Genomic DNA, 22,148 nt, shown 5'->3' with positions numbered 1-22,148 from the left:
CATAGGAATGTTCCTTACAAGAAAGTGGAAAGGAAAAGGGAGACAGAATGATTTAAACCCTTATTTTCTAGTCTTTATTCTGTTATCTCTATAACTGAGTTGCATACCTTCCAATAATTGACATGGGAATCAATATTAGGTTTGTATTCTGAGATAACATGGGAAATATGACCCAGAATAAAATTCTCATGTGTATTTTTATCATTATTTGTTTTTAAAATTTTGCATATATGAGTAAATATTGTTCGTTTCAATATGTGTGTATATGATCTCATGATCAACATCAATTCGTGTTTTAATTACCCCTTTTTGTGTAATTTCAGCTTGCCCCACCCCCTTTTACTCCCCTAGTTTTTTTTAATTACTGTGATGTGACAAATATATTTTCATAGATACATTTGTTACCACCATGAATCTACTAGGACATATATCTGAACAATCTCCATTAAAAAAAAAATTGGCTTTACTTAGAAAGTATAAATACATGTGTATTTATATGTATGTGTTTCAGGGAGATGTTTTTAACTATTATTTGTGGTAGTCCCATTGTCTGGTGGACGTATGGATGTAAGATGCAAGGACCATTAGGAGATATTTATTTAAAATATTTATTTTTTCAACTTTGTGCCTGATTCGTAAAGTACTCAATAATTATTTGAATTAGATTGCTTTGAAGCATATGTAAGTATGCTGTTTGCTATTTAATTTTGGGAAAGACATTTAAAGTATTAAAAACATACTCTATTTTGTATTTTTTTGTACCTCTATATTAAAAAACTTACCTTTTTTTTTTTTTACAATTTTTTATTCAATTAAAAAGAGGCAATTCTTGTACACTTGAAAGGAATAGTTTTAGGATTTCTACAAGATGGAGTCCTCATAGGTTGGACATATGTCCTTTGAATCTTGTTATTGACTAATGCTGCTCTTTCGTATAGACAAAAATCGGGCCTTACAGGCAGCAGAGCGCTTGCAAACCAAGCTGCGTGAACGTGGGGATGTAGCAAATGAAGACAAACTGAGCCTTCTGAAGTCAGTCCTGCAGAGCCCTCTCTTCAGTCAGATTCTGAACCTTCAGACTTCTGTACAGCAGCTGAAAGACCAGGTAGGGCATTATTCATCCAAGCAGGCATTCATGGCATGGCATGACATAGATCTTGTGAAAGACTTGCATTTTTCTGAAAGGCTGATTTTTCTGTGTGTTAATGAATAGTTAATGAAGTCATTTAAACCTCCAAATGAGACATTCAGATTCACTGTGACTTTTTTCCTTCTAGTTATTTTTGTAATGGTTGTTGCTGTATATTGTAGATGATATGACATTGTGTTGAAAGCTGTGTGGATGCCGAAGAATGAATCCCTACAGGAGAAGGGGATGATAAAAATATGTTTAGGGTAGAAGGCTGTAGACTTGGTTTCCATCATCCCTGAGGCTCATTGTTCATGTGATCTTGCTTATTCAGATTCAGACATTCAGTACACTTATAAGATTTTAGATAAGCCTGGATTTGCATGTGTAATCATGTGTATGAGGAAGGGAAATCACCTCTATTTTGACAGTAAAAGGAATAATTACATTGTCATCAGTTAAAGGAATTGCAGTTCTCACTTCTTAAAAGAGTGTAAGTAGCAATTGCTTCCATGACAGCGTCAGATGGTGATAAACATTAGAACTTCTAAATGTAACACAGTGTTTTTTTCTGTAAAAATTATGAGCATTAAAAAGCCCTAGCATTTATGTTAAAATTGAAACATCACAATGACAGAATGAAAATTGAAGTCACATGTTCTTTGAACTTACTAAATTTAATAATAATTTCTCAGGTTTTTAAAAAAATATTTTTAAAAGGGTTGTTATCTTTACAAGATTTGAAGTCAAGCTAATTATGCCTTCAATCTAAGTTAGTTCTCAGTCTAATGTTTTTAGCATTAATTTAATGGTTATAGATGAGTTGCTAGCAAATATTTTGCCTTAAAGGGTTAAAAATGAAATTTAAAGACTAGTTTCATAATTTAGTGAAAGAACAGTTTTAATTAAAAATTAAAAATCCCTAAAAAATATGCCTAATGCAAAACAACAAATAATAGTAGGAATTTATGTCATGTAACTTCTTAATCTAGATATTTTGTAGTGAAAAAAGTAAATCCAGAAGAATCTTCCAAAATATTTTTAGTAGTGAATTTTTATTTAATGATTTTAAAAGGCATGATCATGAATTTAAAAAGGTGTTTTTTTGTTATATGTAGTTGTGTTTGTCCCCTTTGCAAGTTATTGAAAAGATTGGTTTTTGACACTGATTTTCAGAATGGATTGGCAAGCTTTTAGAGAAACCAATATCCCGAATAGAAGCATAATCTTGATGTGGACAATTATCTGCTTTTTCAAAGTGGAAAGAGGTTGAACAGATTATCTCCTCCCTTTATTATATTATGTGAAAATATGGTTAGGGTTGGAGGAAAAGTTGAAACAAAAAGGCAAGTGTATTGGGAAACACCACTAGCCAAGTGAGATAACTGTTGAAATTTCCCTTCTAGCCAGCCATATGCAAGGAGAATAATCTTTGAGCCTACTGCTTCTGATGAAAAGACGGGACAAATGGGCCTGCTTGTTGACCTTGTTTTACCATTTCCAAATGGAAGCAGGATATGGGCTCTAAGACTATTTGGTTCCCATGTGATTCAGATGAAACCTACTTATAAATCTGTTGAGCCTGCAACTAAGTAAAGTATGATCTTATTTTATTAATGATAGACACGAATATATTTCAAGACTAAGTTGTGAGATCTGTGAATTCTATGGGCAAGTCTTACATGTTTTTGGCCTTTGGACTCCTTGGTCACTTCTTCATATAGAGGGGAAAACTAACACTGAAAGAGACTACGGAAAACATCTAGTTTACACCCTGTAGATTACAGTGGCTTAGAGAGGTTAAATGACTTCTTTATGAGAGTAGAGCCAGAGCTAGAACTCAGTTTTCTTGGCTCACAAGGCATGGCCCTTTCCCTTTTTTGACTTTGCAGTCTATTTTACATCAGAACCTTGGTCCCTAGATGCCAAGAGTTTCATTTTGTTTAAAACCATTGATAACTTCTTGCAGTTTCTGTGACTCTTCATTTAATTAATTAATTAATTCATTCATTCATTTATTCATTCCTCTTTATATTTCTTTTTGGAGACAAGGTCTCACTCTGTCACCCAGGCTGGAGTGCAGTGGCCCACCATGGCTCACTGCAGCCTTGAACTCCTGGGCTCAAGCAAACCTCCTGCCTCAGTCTCTGGAGTAGCTGGAACTAGAGGCATGTACCACCACATCCAGCTAATTTTTTTTCTTATTTTTTGGGAAACAGAGTCTTGCTATGTTGCCCAGGCTCGTCTTGAACTCCTGGCCAAAAGCAACCATCCTGACTCAGCCTCTGGAGTTGCTGGGATTACATACATGAGCCTCAGTGCCTGGCTTGACTTTTCATTTTAATCCCCATACTTTACTAATTCTGTTTCATTTGTTTACCAGTTTTTTTTCCTTGAATGACTAGAGTAAAAATTTAAAAACTTGTTTTATTTTCTATTTTAAAATCTAAATCTAAATATTCTAGATTTTATCACGCCATATATAAATTTTCTATGTAGTTTACCAACTAACTTATTAATATTTATAATTTAATAATTAATTAATGCACCTAAAGAATGAAAAGTTTGTTTCATGCTTTTAAACCAGTGGCTATACAAATCTGACCAATAGCTAGCTCATATTTATTAACTTATACCATATACCTTATATGTTTTCAGATGTATAATTTTATATGCATGACAGGTGCAAGTTACTATCTTCATCTTTTTTACTCTTACTAGAAGATTTAATCCTCTGATTCTTCCCCTCCATCATTCTCCTTTCTTTTAGAGAAGCAAAAGGAGTGAAAATTGAAAAGCCCAAGGTATGTGCAGCATATTGGAGAACATGATCATATTGTTGCATTAATGACAGATGCTGACATGCCATGTTGAATTAAGCCTGCAATTTTTTTCCCCTCAGATCCTTCTCGTTACTTCTATTCAATAATGTTTAATTTTTCCAATTTGCTTCTTTAGCATTAAGACTGCCCTTAGAAATCAAACTGTTTCCCTTTGGCAAATTAAACACTTGACAGGTGTGTAACTGAGAGGGCAAAAAAGCCATGCCCTGAAGGGATGTGCTATTTAAATATTGTCAAAAATATTAACAGGTCTGAGAGTATAATTGATGCCTCTGTTTAACTCTGCCACATTGTGTATTGTTCTAACCGCCAGCTAAAAGGATGTGTGCCATTAAACCTGAATAATCTCTAATAGCTCCAGTTCATTTCCTATTGCATGATTCCTGTTTAAGTGAAGAGAAAAAAAAGAACTGTGACTGTGTGTCAATGATCTGTCAAATGCAAATTCTCAAGTAGTGTCCTCACTGTCACCTAGTCATCACAGCTAATAACTACAGGGCTTAATGCGTATTCATGACAAAAATCCAGCTATTGTGGGGGAAATAAACATGTTAGCAGTTTAATAATAGAAACTTGTCAGCCTTGCGGATATTGGATTTGCATATTTATTCTGTGAAGTTTCTCCAGTCCAGTATAGGTGGATGCTACTTTCCTGATTAATTGCCTTGCCTTAAGAATTGACCACAGGCACTAAATTAATCTTTTTACCCGGAATTATCTCCAGGAAAAAGTGAATTAAAATTCTTAATTTCAATAGAAATTTAGGGCTCAAACTTAAAAATTGACATTGCTAAGATTATTTTTACGGCTATGGCAACAGAGACCAGTTCTTTAAGGTGGATGAAATAATGTGGATAACTCAGGTTACAAAAGGTGCTTATATGGCAAATAAGCCTTGAGGCACAGAATATTCTGGACTCTCCTTGTTAATGATCTCCAGCATTTTTGGAGTGTGACATTCTATTGTTTTGTTGTTGTTGCATGTTTGACATTTTCAGGTTTCTAGTTCATTCATCTTCCTCCCCAAAAGTGTTGGTTTTTGCACATATCATTTAAGTGCTTAAGGTATAGGCACACAAAACTATGGCAGATTTTTCTTTGGAAATTTTATGACATCTCTTGAAATAACTGGAGAGATGCTGGGTTAACATAGAATTAGGATTGGAAATTACTATTCAATATTGAGAGTAATTAGATCAATTTAAAAAAGTCTGTATTCTTGAAATGAAATCTTCATGGTACAAAATTTTTGTTGTATATTTCAATGTTTGTGTGCTTTACCTGATTACATTCTAAAAAAGAAGTTGAAACAACTTCTCCTGGTAAAACTTATTAAATAATGGATAATTCATAGGTAACTCTAAATGAAGACCAAATAGAAATATCACAGAATTAGATATAACAAGGACCTTGGGTTACTAAAATTGAGTATTCATTTAATTTCAGTTTTCTAGGAACAAAGGCAAAAAAAAAAAAAAAGAACTGAATGATTCTGCATCATTCAGTGTGGGACATTATTCAGTGAACCAGTTTTCCACTGGTCATGGGAGGGTTAATCTCATGGACATTTCTATAAAAGGCTTGTATGCATTTATGAATAAACTTTGTTGAACACCTAAAATCAATAAAAATACAATTAATAATAAGGTGGAGGTTCTCACTATCTAGAGGGGAAAACAGAACACCAGGGCAAAATAGAAGAAGGTGAATGGTGAAAGAGGAAGGAATGACTAACTTTGAGTAGAAGAAAATTTCATGTAGGAGGCAACAATGTGTAAGATGGGTCTTGAAAAATGAGTAGGAGTTTTCTGCAGAGATGGGGGAAATTATTTCAGGTAGAGGGAGCAATGTTTACAAGGTCACAGAGCAGTTTTCAGCTGAGGGTAATTTTATACTCTCCTTCCCCCAGGGACACTTGGTAATGTCTGGAGTCAGTTTTGATTGTCATAATTGGGGGGTAGGGGAACTGCTACTGGCATGTAATGGGTAGAGTTCAGGGATGCTGCTAAGCATCCTGAAATGCACAGCATAGCCCCCCACAACGAAGAGTTACTGTGTTTATAACGTCTGCATTGCTGAGATTGGAAAATCCTGGTACAGAACCACGTACAGACCTATATCATTAAAGCAATAGATTATATGAGGGGTGTTGGCCGGAGAGGAAACTATAGAACCAGATTGTGAAGGACCTATTAGGCAAGGCATTTGTTTGTTTATTTTTTTATCATCTTTATTCTTTTGCATTCAGTTTTTTGGGAAATTGTATCAACTTTATAGTCTAACCTTTCTATTCAATATAATATTTTAGCAATCATTTTATTTTATTTTTTATTTCCCTACATTCTTTTTATTGTGGTAAGAAACACATAAAATAAGAGAATGGTTTTAATGACATTTTTATGAGTACAATCTTTGATTATAATTGTAAAATAACACAAATTATTTTTCAAAGGAATACTTCTTTTATTTTCCTAATACGAAATATATAGCATCACATGCTAATTTAATGTCTTATCTGCTGAAGGCTACGTGAGGTAATGTATACCGTGTGTGTGTGTATACATGTACACATATATATATATATATATTTTATGCTCTATCTTAAAACAGGAGCAAATTTTAGAAAACCTAAAGATATAGGTAATCAATATGTACTTCAGAGGCTTGGTTTCAAATATCTGAGGCAAGTAAGGGATGTTAAGTGGAACACTATCCTGGGGCAGATCTGAAGAGTCTTTAAGATGTAGATATAGATTTGTAAGACTGCTAAATCAAGTTCATGGCCAGATTGTTGAGGTATGCAGCTTTTTAGTAGTAGCATCAGCAGCTTGGAAAATTTTTTTACGTTTATTATTTTTAGATTGATGGAAAGATGAGAAATTTTGGTAACTGTACATTTTGTTGCTGTATTTTGGATTTGATAATCAGAAAGATGCTATTTTGTGTGATTTACATCTTAAAGAGCAGAAACGCTTGTTTCCCCAGCTTCATTACTTATATAAATGACAGAAACATGACCCTCTCCCTATGGTTTCTGATTTGAGACTGAAGAGAAGATGATTCATATGCAGGCTTGCTATCAGTAAAAGGGAAATGACTACTGTCTCCCAAGAATGTCTAGGTTAAATTATGACTTGGTGTTGGTGAGGGGAGGAAGGACAGAAAGAAATATGCCTTGATTACATTAACAGGAATTATCTAAAAATGGAATGGAATTCTTCCCAGTTGATATTGTTTATGAAAATGAAAAAGATTTTTCTTACCCCTGAAATGTTTTACTTTTATGATAGCGCATTGTAACTGTCCAACGAGAAAGTATCCGTTTCCTGAGACTCTAATGTATATTATCTAGGAGAAGTTAAAAGAGAAGGAGTGATTCTTATGTTTTCACATTTACCATAAAGTTTATTTACTGTAGGAATTTCAAATACTTTATTTTTGGTACAATAACAGCTTTTAAATGTTTGTTCCTTTAACTAAAAGTTTGTAAATATAGAGCCATTGAAGGGACTAAAATTTTTGTTTTACCGTGGGCAAGAAGGCACTGTTCAAGCTTTTTATACAGTGCTGGATTAAAATGCAACACCATCTTGCTATTGGGTATGCATGTGTGTCTGAAACAGCAAATGGTGATAATTGTATGGTATTTTTATGACAATGTTAAATGGTCTTTGGAGAAGAAGGGAAAAATGTGAAAAAATTTACTGTGTATAACCTAGAGGAGTTTTTTAAACCCAAGAATTTAAGAACAATAGAGATTTTTTACCTTTGAAGCTATAACTACAAGTTACCTCTAAGAAGCTCTATGTGCTATGGACTTGGCCTCACTTAGCTAGTCCTTCAGTTCTATGAGATAAGTTTAACCTGGACCATGCAATTATTTATTGGTAGACTGACGAACATTCAGGTCAGTCTGTCCCTGAAGTCAGTACGTTTTTTCTTTTAATTTATACTCTTTCTGAACCCTTAGTTCGGTAAGGAAACAACTAAGATGAAGAAATAGTTAATAAGCTGGGCAGGGTGGCTTGGACCTGTAGCCCCAGCTACTTGGAAGGCTGAGGTGGGAGGATCAGTTGAGCCCAGAATGGGCAACATAGGGAGAACCCTGATCTTAAAAAAAAAACCCACAATAATAACAGCAACAAAAAACCAGTTAATAGCATTCCCGAATAGAAATACATTTGAGCTAAACATCTAAACTAAAACTAGATTAAAATTAAAGTTAAAATTTGCCATGTCCCACAAATTTGCCCTCCAAATTTTTAATCAGAGATTCTTTTTAACATAAACCACAACTTTAATTCTGGTTTTATTTAAAATTATGCTACACTTTAAAGTAAATGACCTGGGTAAAGATAATAGTGGAATGGAGAGGCAGTGTGGCAAAATAACATCAATCTTCATGTGTTATACTTGTCTGTAAGGATTTATTTTATTTTTATTTTCCCCTAAGCAGATTGTGAACAGTGAATCACTTTTATTTGTCTTCTGGAAATAGGGATTGAAAGGAAAAACACTGCAAAAATTCTAACATGTTGTTTGCCTAAATTTCCTGTTTCTAAATTGCTTACTATTTGATTCTTGGCATTTCAAATAGATTAATTTACTTAATTTTGATACATTCTCCACTTTGATGAAGAAAATTCTAGCATACTTTGATAAGAATATTATCTTGGGGCAAGTTATACTCCTTAAATTTTTTTCTCTTGGAAATTTGGATAAGAAAACACAGAATTGTTGAGATTTAAATAAAGAAAAGACATTCTGTAAATACGTATAAACACACATGCCTAGACTGTGGTGTATATGCTGTGCTCTACTTGCCATTTGTTCTTAACAAGCATAAAAAGAACTTTAGAATTAATTATATTTCAGGTTTGTGTGAAGTCCATTTACAACTTGTGGGATAAAATTCATGCCGTATCCATCTTTGAATACTTTGTATCTTATAGATACTTTACTCAAGCTCAAAAATGATTGCTTAATAAATTAATATGTGACTATTCTTAAATATTCAAAGCTGTGCATTAATTATTTATCTTTTCTTACCAGAAAAGTAATTTTTAACATAAACAAATTAACCCAACTAACTAAAGGAGACTAACTTTGGAGACCTTATATTTTCTCTCAGTAACTATTATAATACATTGAAAAGTTACATCACTTATCATCATCATAGCAACTAATATGTATTAAATTCTTAGGATATGCCAGGAACTATTCTAGTTATAGTTACTGGTTTCATCATTACAGCTATGCTATAAAGTAGAAAATGCGATTTCTTTATCATAGGGATAGGTAAATAGTGGCACAGACAGGTTAAGTGATGGAGCTAGTATTTGAACTCAGGCAGGCTGATTCCAGAGCCCAGGTCTTAATCATCCTACTCTATTGTTTTTTGTTTTATTGTCTTCTTAAATAATATGATGAACATAATTAAAGGATTTCCTGATGATATGAGGGTTTTTTATGATTATCTGATCTCAGATTGTGACAATGTGGTCTGGTAGTATTTAGAGACAGACATGACCCAGATTTGTATTCTGGTGCTGCTATTTGTAAAGTAGGTGATCTGAAATAAGAGTTTATTCTTAAGATGAATATGTATTTTTTATATATATAATCTTCACTGAGACTTTTTTCCCTTTAGTTGTAAAATGAGAACTGAATAAAATTGATATTAATATATTAATAAAAGATTTAAAGCATAAGCCTGGTGCATTACCACCACTCAGTAAATATGAGTCCTCTCTCCCGTTGCTCTTCCTTCTTGCTAAAACTTAATATACTAAGGCAGCAGTTCTCAAACATTTTGGTCTTACGACCAGTTTATACTCTTAAATTTATGAAGGACTGCAGAGAGCTTTTGTTTATGTGGTTTTATCTATCAATATTTACCAATTTAGAAATTAAAATTCATAAATATTTTAAATATTTATTAATTCATTTAAAAATAATAGTAAGCCCATGTTTAAAAATTTGTGAGAATAGTGGCATTGTTTTATATTTTTGCATATCTCTTTAATATGTGGCTTAAGAAAACTAGATTTTCATGTCTGCTTCTGTATTTACTCTGTTTGGATTTGTTTTAGTTGATGTATATGGAGAAAATCTGGCCTCATACAGATATGGAAGCTGGAAAAGAGAGGGATATAGCTTTTTCAGATAAGTGTGGATAATCTTTGATAATGCACCAAAATTTGTGGTGGTTTCTTAAAGATTCATTGCAATGTTAAATCTGAAACCAAATCAGTGAATATTTTGTACTCAGAGTAAAATCTATTTGTCTATCTTTTCCTTTGTTTTTTTTTTTTTATTTTACCCAAGTCTAATTTATATCACATTGGCCATTTGGAAAATTTGAAAAACGGAAAAATCACATTTCACATTTCATTATATAATATAAACAATTATACTTAATATCAGTTGCAATCTTAACAAATTCCTTAATTATGGAAAGGTGTCAAACTTACGGTGACAGATACAAGTGTTTCAAAATTCTAGTCTTCTCTCGAAAGCTCAAATTTTATTATGGGCAACAATTACTGTCAGTTTTCCTTGAAGTGACAGGCTTACTTTGTTTATTTTTGAGAAACTGTCTTTCACATACCCAAGTCTATGTAATTATAGTTTGATTTTCAGTCATTTTTTTCAAATATGATAACTCATGAAAAAAGTGGCTAGTTCAGCTTGCAACTCAAGTTAGTGCTCTTCCTTGAGACAACCATTTTATTTATTGTGTAGCAGAACTGTTTTATATTTACTTACCATTTCAAAGCACGAGATAATAAAAAGACATGCAGTCAAGGGCAAGATTTGATAAAATTAACAATTTTTATTACTTCATCAAGAACTTTTAAAAATGATCTAAGGGACGAGGATATAGACTATTGCTCTTGATGTGAGGAGCTGAAAAGAATTTGTAGTCTTTTTTTTTCCAGCCTGCCACAGACACCTCCCCCCACCCACTAACAATAATAAAAAATAAAGATAGTCTAAAAAAGATCAAACAAGTTTGAAATGAACCCGTCATTTTTGAAATTAAGAACTCAGTGGAAACTCAGGGGATAGGTAAAAATCCTGTTATATTTTACTTCATTGTGGGAGCTAACTTTTAAAAATGTTAAACAAAATTTTTTAGAGCAACAATGAAAAGAGTTTAAAACAAAACTGTGACTTTTAACTTCAAGTTATTTTCCAATCATTTAACCTAAGTGTTCATATGTATTTAATGAAATTTTGGGGAAAAAGTTTGAATCTTTTCACTTAAGTGTATTTCTAAAGGTTTATTGTCATTTAGGCCTCCTTTAAGAAAATTAATTTATACAGTGCTCTTGGGATACTGTGCATTATGCTGCCTGAATCCAACAATTAGTGCAGTGTGCATTGTGAATTGATTTTAATAAGTATCTTTTATTATATAGTTTCAAAAATGAATAAAATCTTCATAGATGCAGCTTTGAGTGAAAACTGAAGCATTGTAAGATAATGTAACCTATCTGGCCATTCACTTAAGTTGGCATTGTAGAAATGCACAAAGTCTACAGTTTGGTATTTGATCTTGTCGTTTGATAGGCTTTAGGAAGCAGCATTGCTTTGGGTTGATCATCTATATAAATCTTCCCAAATATCAAAAGAGAAAAGTTAGAATCTTACATACTCTTTAAATTATTTCTTTTTTTAGGTTTTAAGTGTTCTTTGCCTTCCATCTTGAATTTCATAGCTGATAGTTTTTCGTTTTTAGCACAGGATAATTTTAAAATAAATATGCCACTGAAACTCTGTACTGTAGGTACAACGTAGGGGCAGGTGCAGAAAATTTACATTTTGATTACTCAAAATGACTCTTTAAACGTTCTCGGGTTAAGAAATTATTTTCTAAATTGAATATGGTTGTCTTTTTAATTTATCACCCAGTGATAGTCAAAGGCTACTTTAAGAATACAGATTATGTGTATTCTTGACCACTATCTGCTTTGCTATTTGAGAATTCATGGCTGTGAAAAGAAAGGTATCCTATCTCAGCAGCTGAGTGAACTAAGCCCAGTGGAGTAATTTTATAAGACATCTAACATGTTAGTAATTATGGAAAGCATTTTTTCACTTTAATTACTGTACCCATCACCTAGAGCCCATTGTCTTAAACATTTAAGTTGCTCAATAAATATTTGAATGAAAGGAAGGTCTCATAGCAAATGTAAAATTATGCTTATTTCATTTGAAAATTTTGTTTTCCCCTTTTATAACTTACTGCTCTATTTTGTATCTCATTTAGTTCAGGAGCTACAAGCTACTTTATGTCCAAAATAGTTTCGTCACATTAAGCTAATCCCCTTTGAACATGCAACTCAATTTCTTTAATTAGCTTTAAAAATAAGGATCATTAAATCAGAGTGCCACCATCAATTACTGCGCAAGGGTTTGCCTGTTCAATAATGCATCAGAGTTGTGCTCTAATCAGTATTTCACTGAAAGATTTATGGAAAAGGAGGCCTCCCTAGGCTCCAAACTTGAAATGGAGTCCTATTATGTATAAAAAATTTTTCTTGTGATTGCTACCATTTTAGGTGCTGCCTTTTATTTAATATTCTCAACATCCTATCCATCTTTGCATTTCATATTTGGGATCAGTTCCAGAGAGTATTTTACAGCATTTTTGTAAATTCACAAGAAAATAAGCACATTTCTTGCTCTGCAAGAAGAAAAGACAGGGTGCAGATTAAATTAAAAAAAAAAGTCTGCATTTCTAAGAGGTGCACCTGTCATGGCAAATTCCCTGGAGAGTGACTTATTTCTTATTTCTCATTATGTTAAGCAGTAACAAATAAACAAAAAATTGGGAGATTGAACTAGTAATATATGTTTATAAATTTGTTTAAAATTTACCAACACTAGACTTCCAAACAGTGGTCATTTTTTCTCGTTAACTTAAGATAACATATTTTAGCTTTTAGATGATAGAAATATAGTTTTCATCAAATATAAGTAAACAATTGGGTTATTTTATTCTTACTGCTGTAAGGTATGTTCAGAATAAGTCAAAATAACAGGACCACAAAACAGGTTTTGATAATCTAAGAAAAAATGCTTTGGGGCTTTGGGAGATTAAGTTTTATCCTAACCAATCATTTTTGTAGAAAGTTATGCAAGTACTTCTAGAAAGATTGATGCCAACCATTAAAATAGAGTTAATATATTAAATTTCTTTTCAGTTAACAACCCAGAAGGTATAGATGAAACAGAAGTTGATATTTCAATATTTTATGGTAGATTTATGAATGTACATATTTGAAAATATTCCTTTGGTTTAAAATTAAGTGCATAATATCATATTGATATGGTCAAAATATTTCAGTCATTGATCTCTTCAAGTACTTTTTGAATGACATTAATTTTACAGGATAGATTTTGTTATTGAAAAAAGACATAAACAATTTGTAATTTTTAAATCATAATTAGATCAACCTTGTACCAGGTTGGGTCAAAATACTTTCGTTTAAAATATAACAGATAATTATGCGATTAAATGATTAAAAGTTTTAAAAATTTCATAATCTTTCAGGAAGAAAAATCCAAATGTGCTACAGTGGTTAAAACACATTTGCTGATGATTCGTCTTTATTTGAGCACTTGTTAAAGGATTCATTCTGGGAATGTGAATTAATCAGTTGAATCCATATCAAGCCTGTGGAGGGTTATCCATCACAGTAATAAACTAAGTTTCATCTTCAAATATCCAGTTTGTATATTCTCCTTCACTTTAAGGTGAATACCTGGTCATTGAACTTTAAATTCAGAGTGGTGGACAGAGAAGGTTTATCTTGATATATAGAAACTGTTGCTACCACTTGCTTTAAGAGAAGTGTGTTTTTATGTCATTCATTGGAATACCCCAAGTACTATGCTCTAATTATAGGTTTTATTTTGCAAACTTTAAAAAATTGAGAAATAACATACAGTAAAGGGAAAAATTATATAGCTCAATATTTTTTCACAAAATAAATATAAACATGTAACTCTCACCCAAATCAAGATACAAGATAGTATCAGCACACCATAATACTCTGTTGTGCCACCTCTCAGTAAATCTTAATCCTCCGCCAATGGAATCATTGTTTTGATTTTTATCTAATAGAAAGGCATTTGAATTTTATGTAAATGAAGTCTGAGTATATATGCTTTGTGCCTGACTTCTTTGTCTTTTATGTTGTGTCTGTGAGAGTCATTCGTGTTGCTGTATGTAGCTGTAGTTCTTTTTCATTTTCTATTGTATTAATGTACTAGAATATATTTGTCCTCTCTTCTGTTGGTTGCAGTGTTTGGCTGTTGTGAATAAATCTGCTGTGAACATTCTTTTAATTCTATTACTTATCTTTTTGTGTTTGTAAGTATGTATTTCTCTTAAGAGTGAAATTTTTGGGTTCTAAATTATATATTCAGTTTTTATAGATTCTGCCAAACTGTTTTCTAAAGTGACTGTAGGTCTAACACTCTCGCTACGTACAGTGTGTGAAAGTTCTTGTTGCTCCACATCGCTGCTTACATTTTGTACTACCAGCTTTAAATTTATTTCTTCCAATTTTAGCCACTCTGGGGTGTATGTTGTAGTGTCATATTATTGTTTTAATTTGCATTTTCCTGGTGACTAACGATGCTGAACACCTTTGTATGTGCTTATTGGTCATATGGGTATCCTCCTTTGTGATGTTCCTAAGTTTTTTCCCATGTTTCTATTGATTTGTGAGTCTTTTTCTTATTGATTTACAAGAGTTTTTCTAATATATTTTGAATATAAATTCTTTGTTGGTCATTTATCTTGTAACTATTTTCCTCTGCTTTGTGTTTTACCTTTTTACTCTCTTAATTGTCTCTTTTAGTGACCAGAAGTTTTTTTTATTTTAATAAAGTCCAATTTCTCAAATTTTTTTCTGTATTAGTATTGCTTTTTTTGCCCTACTTATGAAATCCTTGACTATTTCAAGAATATAGAGAGTTTTCTTTCAGAAGCTTTCTTGTTTTTCCTTCTAAATTTTGGATATGGTATCAAGTAGAAATAAAGTATATATGTGCTTGTGTGTGTTTATAATTTTCCATTTGAATATCCATTTGACACAGAACCACTTATTGCCAAGACCATCCTTTCTTCCTTAACATTGATAACCATAATTGTAAATCAAGTGATTAAATATGTGTGGGTCTGTTTCTGAATTCCATATTGTGTTCCAATTTTTAAAAAAATTTTTATCATATTTTAAATGGAATATTTTATTTAAAGTTTTAATTTCTAATTGTTTTTACTAGGAAATATAGTTGATTTTTTAATATTTATTTTATGTTCACCAACCTTACTAACTTCACTTATTAATAATAATAGTTTGTTTATAGACTCATTTGGGTTTTCAGTGCTATGTGGTCTGCAAATATTTAATTTTTGTTTCTTCATTTCTAGTCTTTATGCCTTTTATTTCTTTTCCTTGCCTTATTGTACTACATGCAAACTTTGAGTAGAAATGGTGATAGTATGGGTTTTATCCAGTATTTTTTCCTGCTGTCATTTTAGCTGATCCTGTTTTTCTCTTCTTTATTCTGTTAATGTAGTAAATTAAGCTAAACAATTTTCAAATGTTACTTCAACCTTGTATTTCTGGAATGCTCGACTTGGTCATAATAATTTTCCCTTTTAAATATCTTTGAATTTAGTATGTTAACATTCTTGTTTAGTATTTTCTGTCTATATTTATGGTCTATAGCTTTCCTGTCTAGTGATGACCTTGTTAGAGTTTGCAATCAAGGTTGTGCTGACCTCAAACAAAGAGTAGAGAACAGTTCCCTCTTTTTCTTCTCACTAAAAGAGTTTTTATAAAACTGATGTTAATTGTAAAAAAAAACAAAAGAAAGAATTTTACCAGTGAAACTATCTAGACCCATGTTTGTTTTGTTTTGTTTTTTAGTGTGTATGTTTTGTTTTTTAGTTTTGTTTTTAGTGTTTTTTAGTGTTTTGTTTTTTAGTGTAGATTTTTATTAGTGGATTTAGTTTCATTGATAAATACAAAACTGTTGACATTTTGATAAATTTGTTTTTAATGGAATTTGTTCATTTCATATAATTGTTTAAACATTTTTGGCATAAAGTTTATTACATACCTTCAGAGTCTAATTATGTTACTTTTTTCATTTCTAGTATTAGAAATTTATGTTTGTTTAATTTTCTTCTTTTGATCAATATTGCTAAGGGTTTATCAGTTTTATTAATCTTTTATTCTTCAAAGATCAATAGCTTTTAGCTTTGTTGAATTTCTTTATTGTATTGTTTTTCTAGTTGATTTTAGCTCTACTCTGTTATTTTCTTTATTTTTTGAGTTTGGTTTATGTTTTATCTAAGCTTTTTTGTATGGATGCTCAGCTCATTGATATTTAATATTTAATCCTTATTTCCCTAGTATATCTGTCTATACATTTCTTTCTAAGCATTTCTTTAGTTACATTCCACACTTTTGATGCATTTTATCTTAATTAGCATTCAGTTCAAGATTTGTAATTTTTATTCTTTGACTGATAGTTTATTTAGAGATGTTTAATTGACCAACATTTTTGAGTTTTCTTGTTATCTTTCTGTTTTTGGTTTCTAACTCAATTCCACTGAAATCAGAGAACACCCTCTGTATATCAGTTCTTTGAGATTTTTCTGAGACTTGTTTCACTAGATCTACAGTCTAATTAAATAAATATTTCTGTGTTCTTGAATATGTATTCAGCAGTTGTTGAGTTCAGTCTATAAAATTCAACTAAGTCAATTTTATTTGGAATGTTGTTCAGATTTTTTATATCTTTATTGATTTCTTGTTCTATTTTTCTATCAGTTATCGCAAGAGGTTTATGTTATTATAGTCTCTAGTTATGATGGTGGATTTGTTTCTTATTTGGTGTTCTGAGTCATTTTGTCCTATATGTTTTGAGGTTATGTTTTTAGATTGCTAAAATAGTTTAATCTTCCTACTGAATTAATTCTCTGTGAATTTTCCCTCTTTATCTCTAGTAATACTTCTTGTCTTAAAGTCCACTTGTCTGCTATTACTTGAGCTGCACCAGGTTTCTTTTGGTTAATGCATGACTGGTGTATCTTTTTTTCATCTTTTTACTTTTATGTTTGTTTTAATTTGAATCTCTGGTAAACAGCATGTATTTGGTTTTTGTTTGTTTGTTACCCAGTCTGACAATTTTAGTCTTTATTTAACCACTTTATATTTAATGTAATCATTGATAAATGTGATTTTAAATTTACCATCTTTTGCTTTTCTTTTTGTCTTGCTTATTCATTTTTTTGTCTTCTTTTATATTAAAGAAAAAAATTTTTTTTTTTTTGAGATAGTCTCGCTCTGTTGCCTGGGCTAGAGTGCCCTGTCATCAGCCTAGCTGGTGGCAACCTCAAACTCTAGAGCTTGAGCAATCCTCCTGCCTCAGCCTCCTGAGTAGCTGGGACTACAAGCACACGCCACCACACCTGGCTAATTTTTTTCTATTTTAGATGGGTCTTGCTCTTGCTCAGGCTGGTCTAGAACTCCTGACCTCAAGTGATCCCACCTTGGCCTCCTAGAGTGCCAGGACTATAGGCATGAACCACCACACCCAGCCTATATGAAATATTTTTGCTTCATTTTCTGCTTTTGTTAGCATGCTATTTATACTGTATTTTATTATTCTTTTAGTAGTTACCTTAAACATTATAACATGTATGCTTTTTTAAAATTTAAAAATATTTTCAACTATTATAGGTACATAATAGTTGTATGTCTTTATAGGGTACATGTGATGATGTTTTGATACAGGCATACAATGTGAATTAATCAAATCAAGGTAATTGGGATATCCATCACCTTGGGCATTTATCATTTCTTTATGTTAGGAACATTTTAATTCCATCTTTTTAGTTATTTTAAAGTATACCCTAACTTATTGTTGATTATAGTAACTTTTTTGTGCTATTAAATATTGTTCATTCTGTCTAACTATCTAACTATATTTTTGCATCCATTAACCATCCTCATTTTATCCTTCCCTCGCTGCCTACTCTTCCCAGGTTCTGATAACCATCATTCTATTCTCTGTCTCTGTGAGCTCAATTGTTTTTAATACTTAGCTCTCACATATGAATGAGAACATGTGCAATTTGTCTTTCGGTGCTTGGCTTATTTCATTTAACATAATGCTCTCTAGTTCCATCCACGTTGCAAATGGCAGGATTTCATTCTTTTGTGGCTATACATATTCCATTGTTTATATATGTACTACAATTTTTTTTTATCCATTCATCCACTGATGGGCACTTAGGATGATTCCAAATCTTAGCTATTGTGAATAGTGCTGTGATAAACATGGGAATGCAGAAATCTTTTTGATATAATGATTTCCCCTCCTCTGGATATTTATCCAGCAGTGGGATTGCTGGGTCATATGGTTGTTCTGTTTTTAGTTTTTTTGAGAAACCTCCATACTGTTCTCCACAGTGGTTGCACTAATTTACATTATCATCAACAGTGTGAGGGTTTCTCTTTCTCCATGTTCTTGTCAGCATTCATTATTATCTTTTTGATGAAAGCTATTTTAACTAGGGTGAGATGATATCTCATTGTAGTTTTGATTTGCATTTCTCTGATGACTAATGATGTTGAGCATTTTTTCATATATGTACTGGGCATTTGTATATCTTCGAGAGATGTCCGTTCAGACACTTTGCCCATTTTTTAATGAGGTTATTTGATTTTTTTCCTGTTGAATTGTCAGAGCTCCTTATATGTCATGTGTCCTTTACTTACATGAGTCAACATTTAAAGAAAATTTTTATTTTGAAATACTTATAAATGCATAGGAATTTTTAGATATGGTGTAGTAAAGTCCTATATTTAATTCACCAAGTTTTCCCCCGTGGTTATATATTAATAATTGTAATAAAATATCAAAACCAGGAAACTGACATTGGTACAATATGTATAAATTTTTCAATTTGTGTTATTTTTTCCTACTTATGTAGAGTAGCTGTCACCACTATGAAGATCATCTATTTTATCACCACAGAGATATCTCTTATTCTGCTCCTTTATAGTAATTACCTACTCTCTCCCCACATCCATAACCCTTGGCATCCTTTAATCTGTTCTCCATTTCTGTAATTTTGTCATTTTAAAAATTATAAAAATAGAATTATAACACATGTGGCCTTTTGAAATTTAGCTTTCTTCACTCATAATGCTCTTGTGGTCTATCCATCTTGTGTATATTAATATTATTCTCTTATTTATTGCTGGGTAGTATATGGATATACCTATTGAGAAGCATTTTGTTTGTTTCCAGTTTTTCACTATTATAAATAAAGCTGCTGTGAACAATTGTGTACAGATTTTTGTGTGGACATAGATTTTTCTTCCTCTACAATAAATATTCAGGAGTGCAATTGTTGGGTAGCTTGGTAAATGCATGTTGTTCAGAAACTGCCAAACTGTTTTTTCAGTAGGGCTGTATCATTTTACATTTCCACCAGCAATGTATGAGCAATTTAGTTTCTCCACATCATCACCATTCCTCACCATTCTGACAGGTATATAGTAATATTTCTTTGTGATTTTAATATGTATTTCTTTAATGGCTAATGATGCCAAACATCTTTTATGTGTTTATTTGCTATCCCTATATCTTATTTCATGAAATATCTCCTTGTGTGGTTTTTTGCTTATTTCCTAATTGAATTTTTTAACTATTGAGTTTTGAGTTTTTTTAATGCATTCTATTAACAGATATGAGTCTTTTGTCAGTTATACGTATTGTTGGTTTATTTGATTCTACCTTAATTAGTACTTTTGTCACTTCTGTAAAATGCAAGGGACTTAAAACATGGTATTTATTCCACTCCTACCTTTCATGTAATTATATGTACTTTAATTTCACATCTGTTTAAATGTCCACAAGTTTAGATTTTTTACTGTTTTAAGGAATTCCTAATGATTTACATTTTCAAACCCTTTTTATACTCTTCAGTCTTTTCTGCAGTAGGGATCTTCTATCTGAGATCATTTTCTTTCTGCCTAAGAATTCACTTTGGAATTTTCTTTGTACAAATCTGAGGTAACTGTGTGTATGTGTGCGTGTATGCATGTGTGTGCTTTTGTGTGTGTTGTGAAAATCTATGTTGTCGGGTATTTATTTTTATTTTTTGTTTTTTAATTATTCTGTTAAATTCTGAATTGTGTTGTTTTTCTTGAGAACTTAGCTAATGATCTTATTCTTTGAAGATAAGATGTCTTTTTGCTCTAGTGGCTTTTAAGATTTTCTTCCTGTTTTGGCTTTCAGCTGTTTTACTGTGATATGCTGTGGTAGTCAGCCTCTAAAATTCCTTCCAATATTCATGCTCTTGTAAATCCCTTCTCCTCTGGTGTGGGCTGGACTTACTGCTTTGCTTCTCATCAATGGAATATGGCAGAAGTGTTGGTTTCCTTTTGATATCTTTAAATTTTTTTTAACAGCTCCTACACACATTTTCTAGTTGTTCTCAGTAGAGAGATTACTCTGATACAGCTATTCCCATGGGATGAGCTTAATTGTATGCAGAACCAAAGAGAAATTTTGTTTTCTTGGGCTGCTATTATAGAAGCAGCTCTCTTAGCGATCTACAAATGCGTAACTTGCTAGGTAAGAAGATACTGTCAGTTTCTCCTGTAAGGCATATTGACTGATGCCAAGGGCACTAACCACTTGTCTATTCAGATGCTCTCTAGTTTGGGTTCTTCTCTAGCTCATACCAGCTAAATATGCATTTGTCAAAAAGTCATTTTTAAAGCTATTTATGCCAGTTAATACTTATTTTATAATTGCATGACTTTATTATATAAAAATTTCTGACAACAGTTTTTTTTCCTGTGAAAACCTGTTTAAATTCTTTTGAAAGACTATATAGATGAATTAATAAAATAATTGGTGAAATTGTTAATTATGTTTGATCAAACTGTAAAACATTGGGGAAAGGTCTTATAAAAATCTAGAAGAATTCTTCAATGAAATTGTCTCTCAAGTGTCTAAATTCTTGCTCCACCTTAAAGAGACTGAAGTATAAAATAATACCATATTATATGAGTCTGGTTTATTCAACAATGAAGGTAGGGACTTCCCAGTTTTGGGGCTATATTCATGATGACCTTATCCATATATCAAGATATTTGGGAATGAATACACGTACACTTTAAGATAAAATAAAGTGCTTAAGTTATATATTTTTCCTTTGTTATGATTTCTGCTTTATCTGACTCTTTGGAGTATCTGAGCCAATTACTGGTTCTGTCTGCATCCTCTAAAAGGGCCTCTCCTATACTTTTAAATACTGAAGGGTGTTTTAGCCTGCCCTTTCACAAAGAATTTGCAAACTCTTTAAATGAATAATTTGCATAATCTTTATTTAGGTTATGTATTAGGTAATGGCACTAATTAAAATCCATAAATTAATATATGTTTATTTACTAAGCACATAAAAGCCCTTTTTAAACTGAAATACTCAGCCAGAAGTTAAGCAGAGAACAGATAATTATTTGGTGACTCTTGCTCATTTGCTAGCAACTTCCATAAATTATACAGATTGTTTATCTGTATATAAAAATTATCAGATATTTGTGTTTTTTTCTGTTTATTTTGTATTCTATAAACCATGGATGGAAATCATTAAACATTTATAGTGTGTCTGCTATGAACAGACCTATCGAGGCAAATAAGAATCATTACAGTTTGTCAAAGAGATTACAGTTCAGAAAGCTATTTTAATAAACAATCATAGCAGAATCAAAAGATGTCTTTGTGCTTTTTCTTATTATTATAAATTTTCAGATTTAAAAACAAGACTTTCATATGATGGTATAATTATAGTTTTAAAAGTTATTATCTCTGTAACCTTCTATAGACCTTGAGCAGGGGAAAGTCAAGGGGAGTCATTGACATTTGTCAGACCTTTAACAAATTAGAAGACAATTGATATTAAATACTTTTATACAATTCTCATATTGCAAGATTGTACGTGTTCTGCTTCTACTTTACTCTCGGAATGCCTTCACACCTAATTCATAATATCAGAGTTTCTACTTTACCATGAATTTCTTAATGATAGACTCTCTATTCTTAGAATGTGATTTATTCATTGGCTT

The 22,148-nt window shown here is 31.7% G+C and overlaps 1 protein-coding gene across 15 annotated transcripts in view; it reads left to right on the top strand.

Annotated features, from left to right (window-relative positions):
- MPDZ (multiple PDZ domain crumbs cell polarity complex component) overlaps positions 1-22,148 on the top strand; it is a 165,712-nt gene that overhangs the window by 28,183 nt on the left and 115,381 nt on the right. For all 15 annotated transcript variants that reach the window (XM_069476493.1, XM_069476491.1, XM_069476487.1 and 12 more), the window contains one exon: positions 939-1,105. In XM_069476493.1, the coding sequence (XP_069332594.1) occupies positions 939-1,105 (167 nt within the window). The remainder of the gene's footprint in view (positions 1-938; positions 1,106-22,148) is intronic.

The sequence above is a fragment of the Eulemur rufifrons genome, chromosome 7, assembly GCF_041146395.1.
Source record: "Eulemur rufifrons isolate Redbay chromosome 7, OSU_ERuf_1, whole genome shotgun sequence".
NCBI lineage: Eukaryota > Metazoa > Chordata > Mammalia > Primates > Lemuridae > Eulemur > Eulemur rufifrons.
Note: the sequence above shows the minus strand (reverse complement) of the source record. Positions and strands in the feature narration are given on the sequence as shown.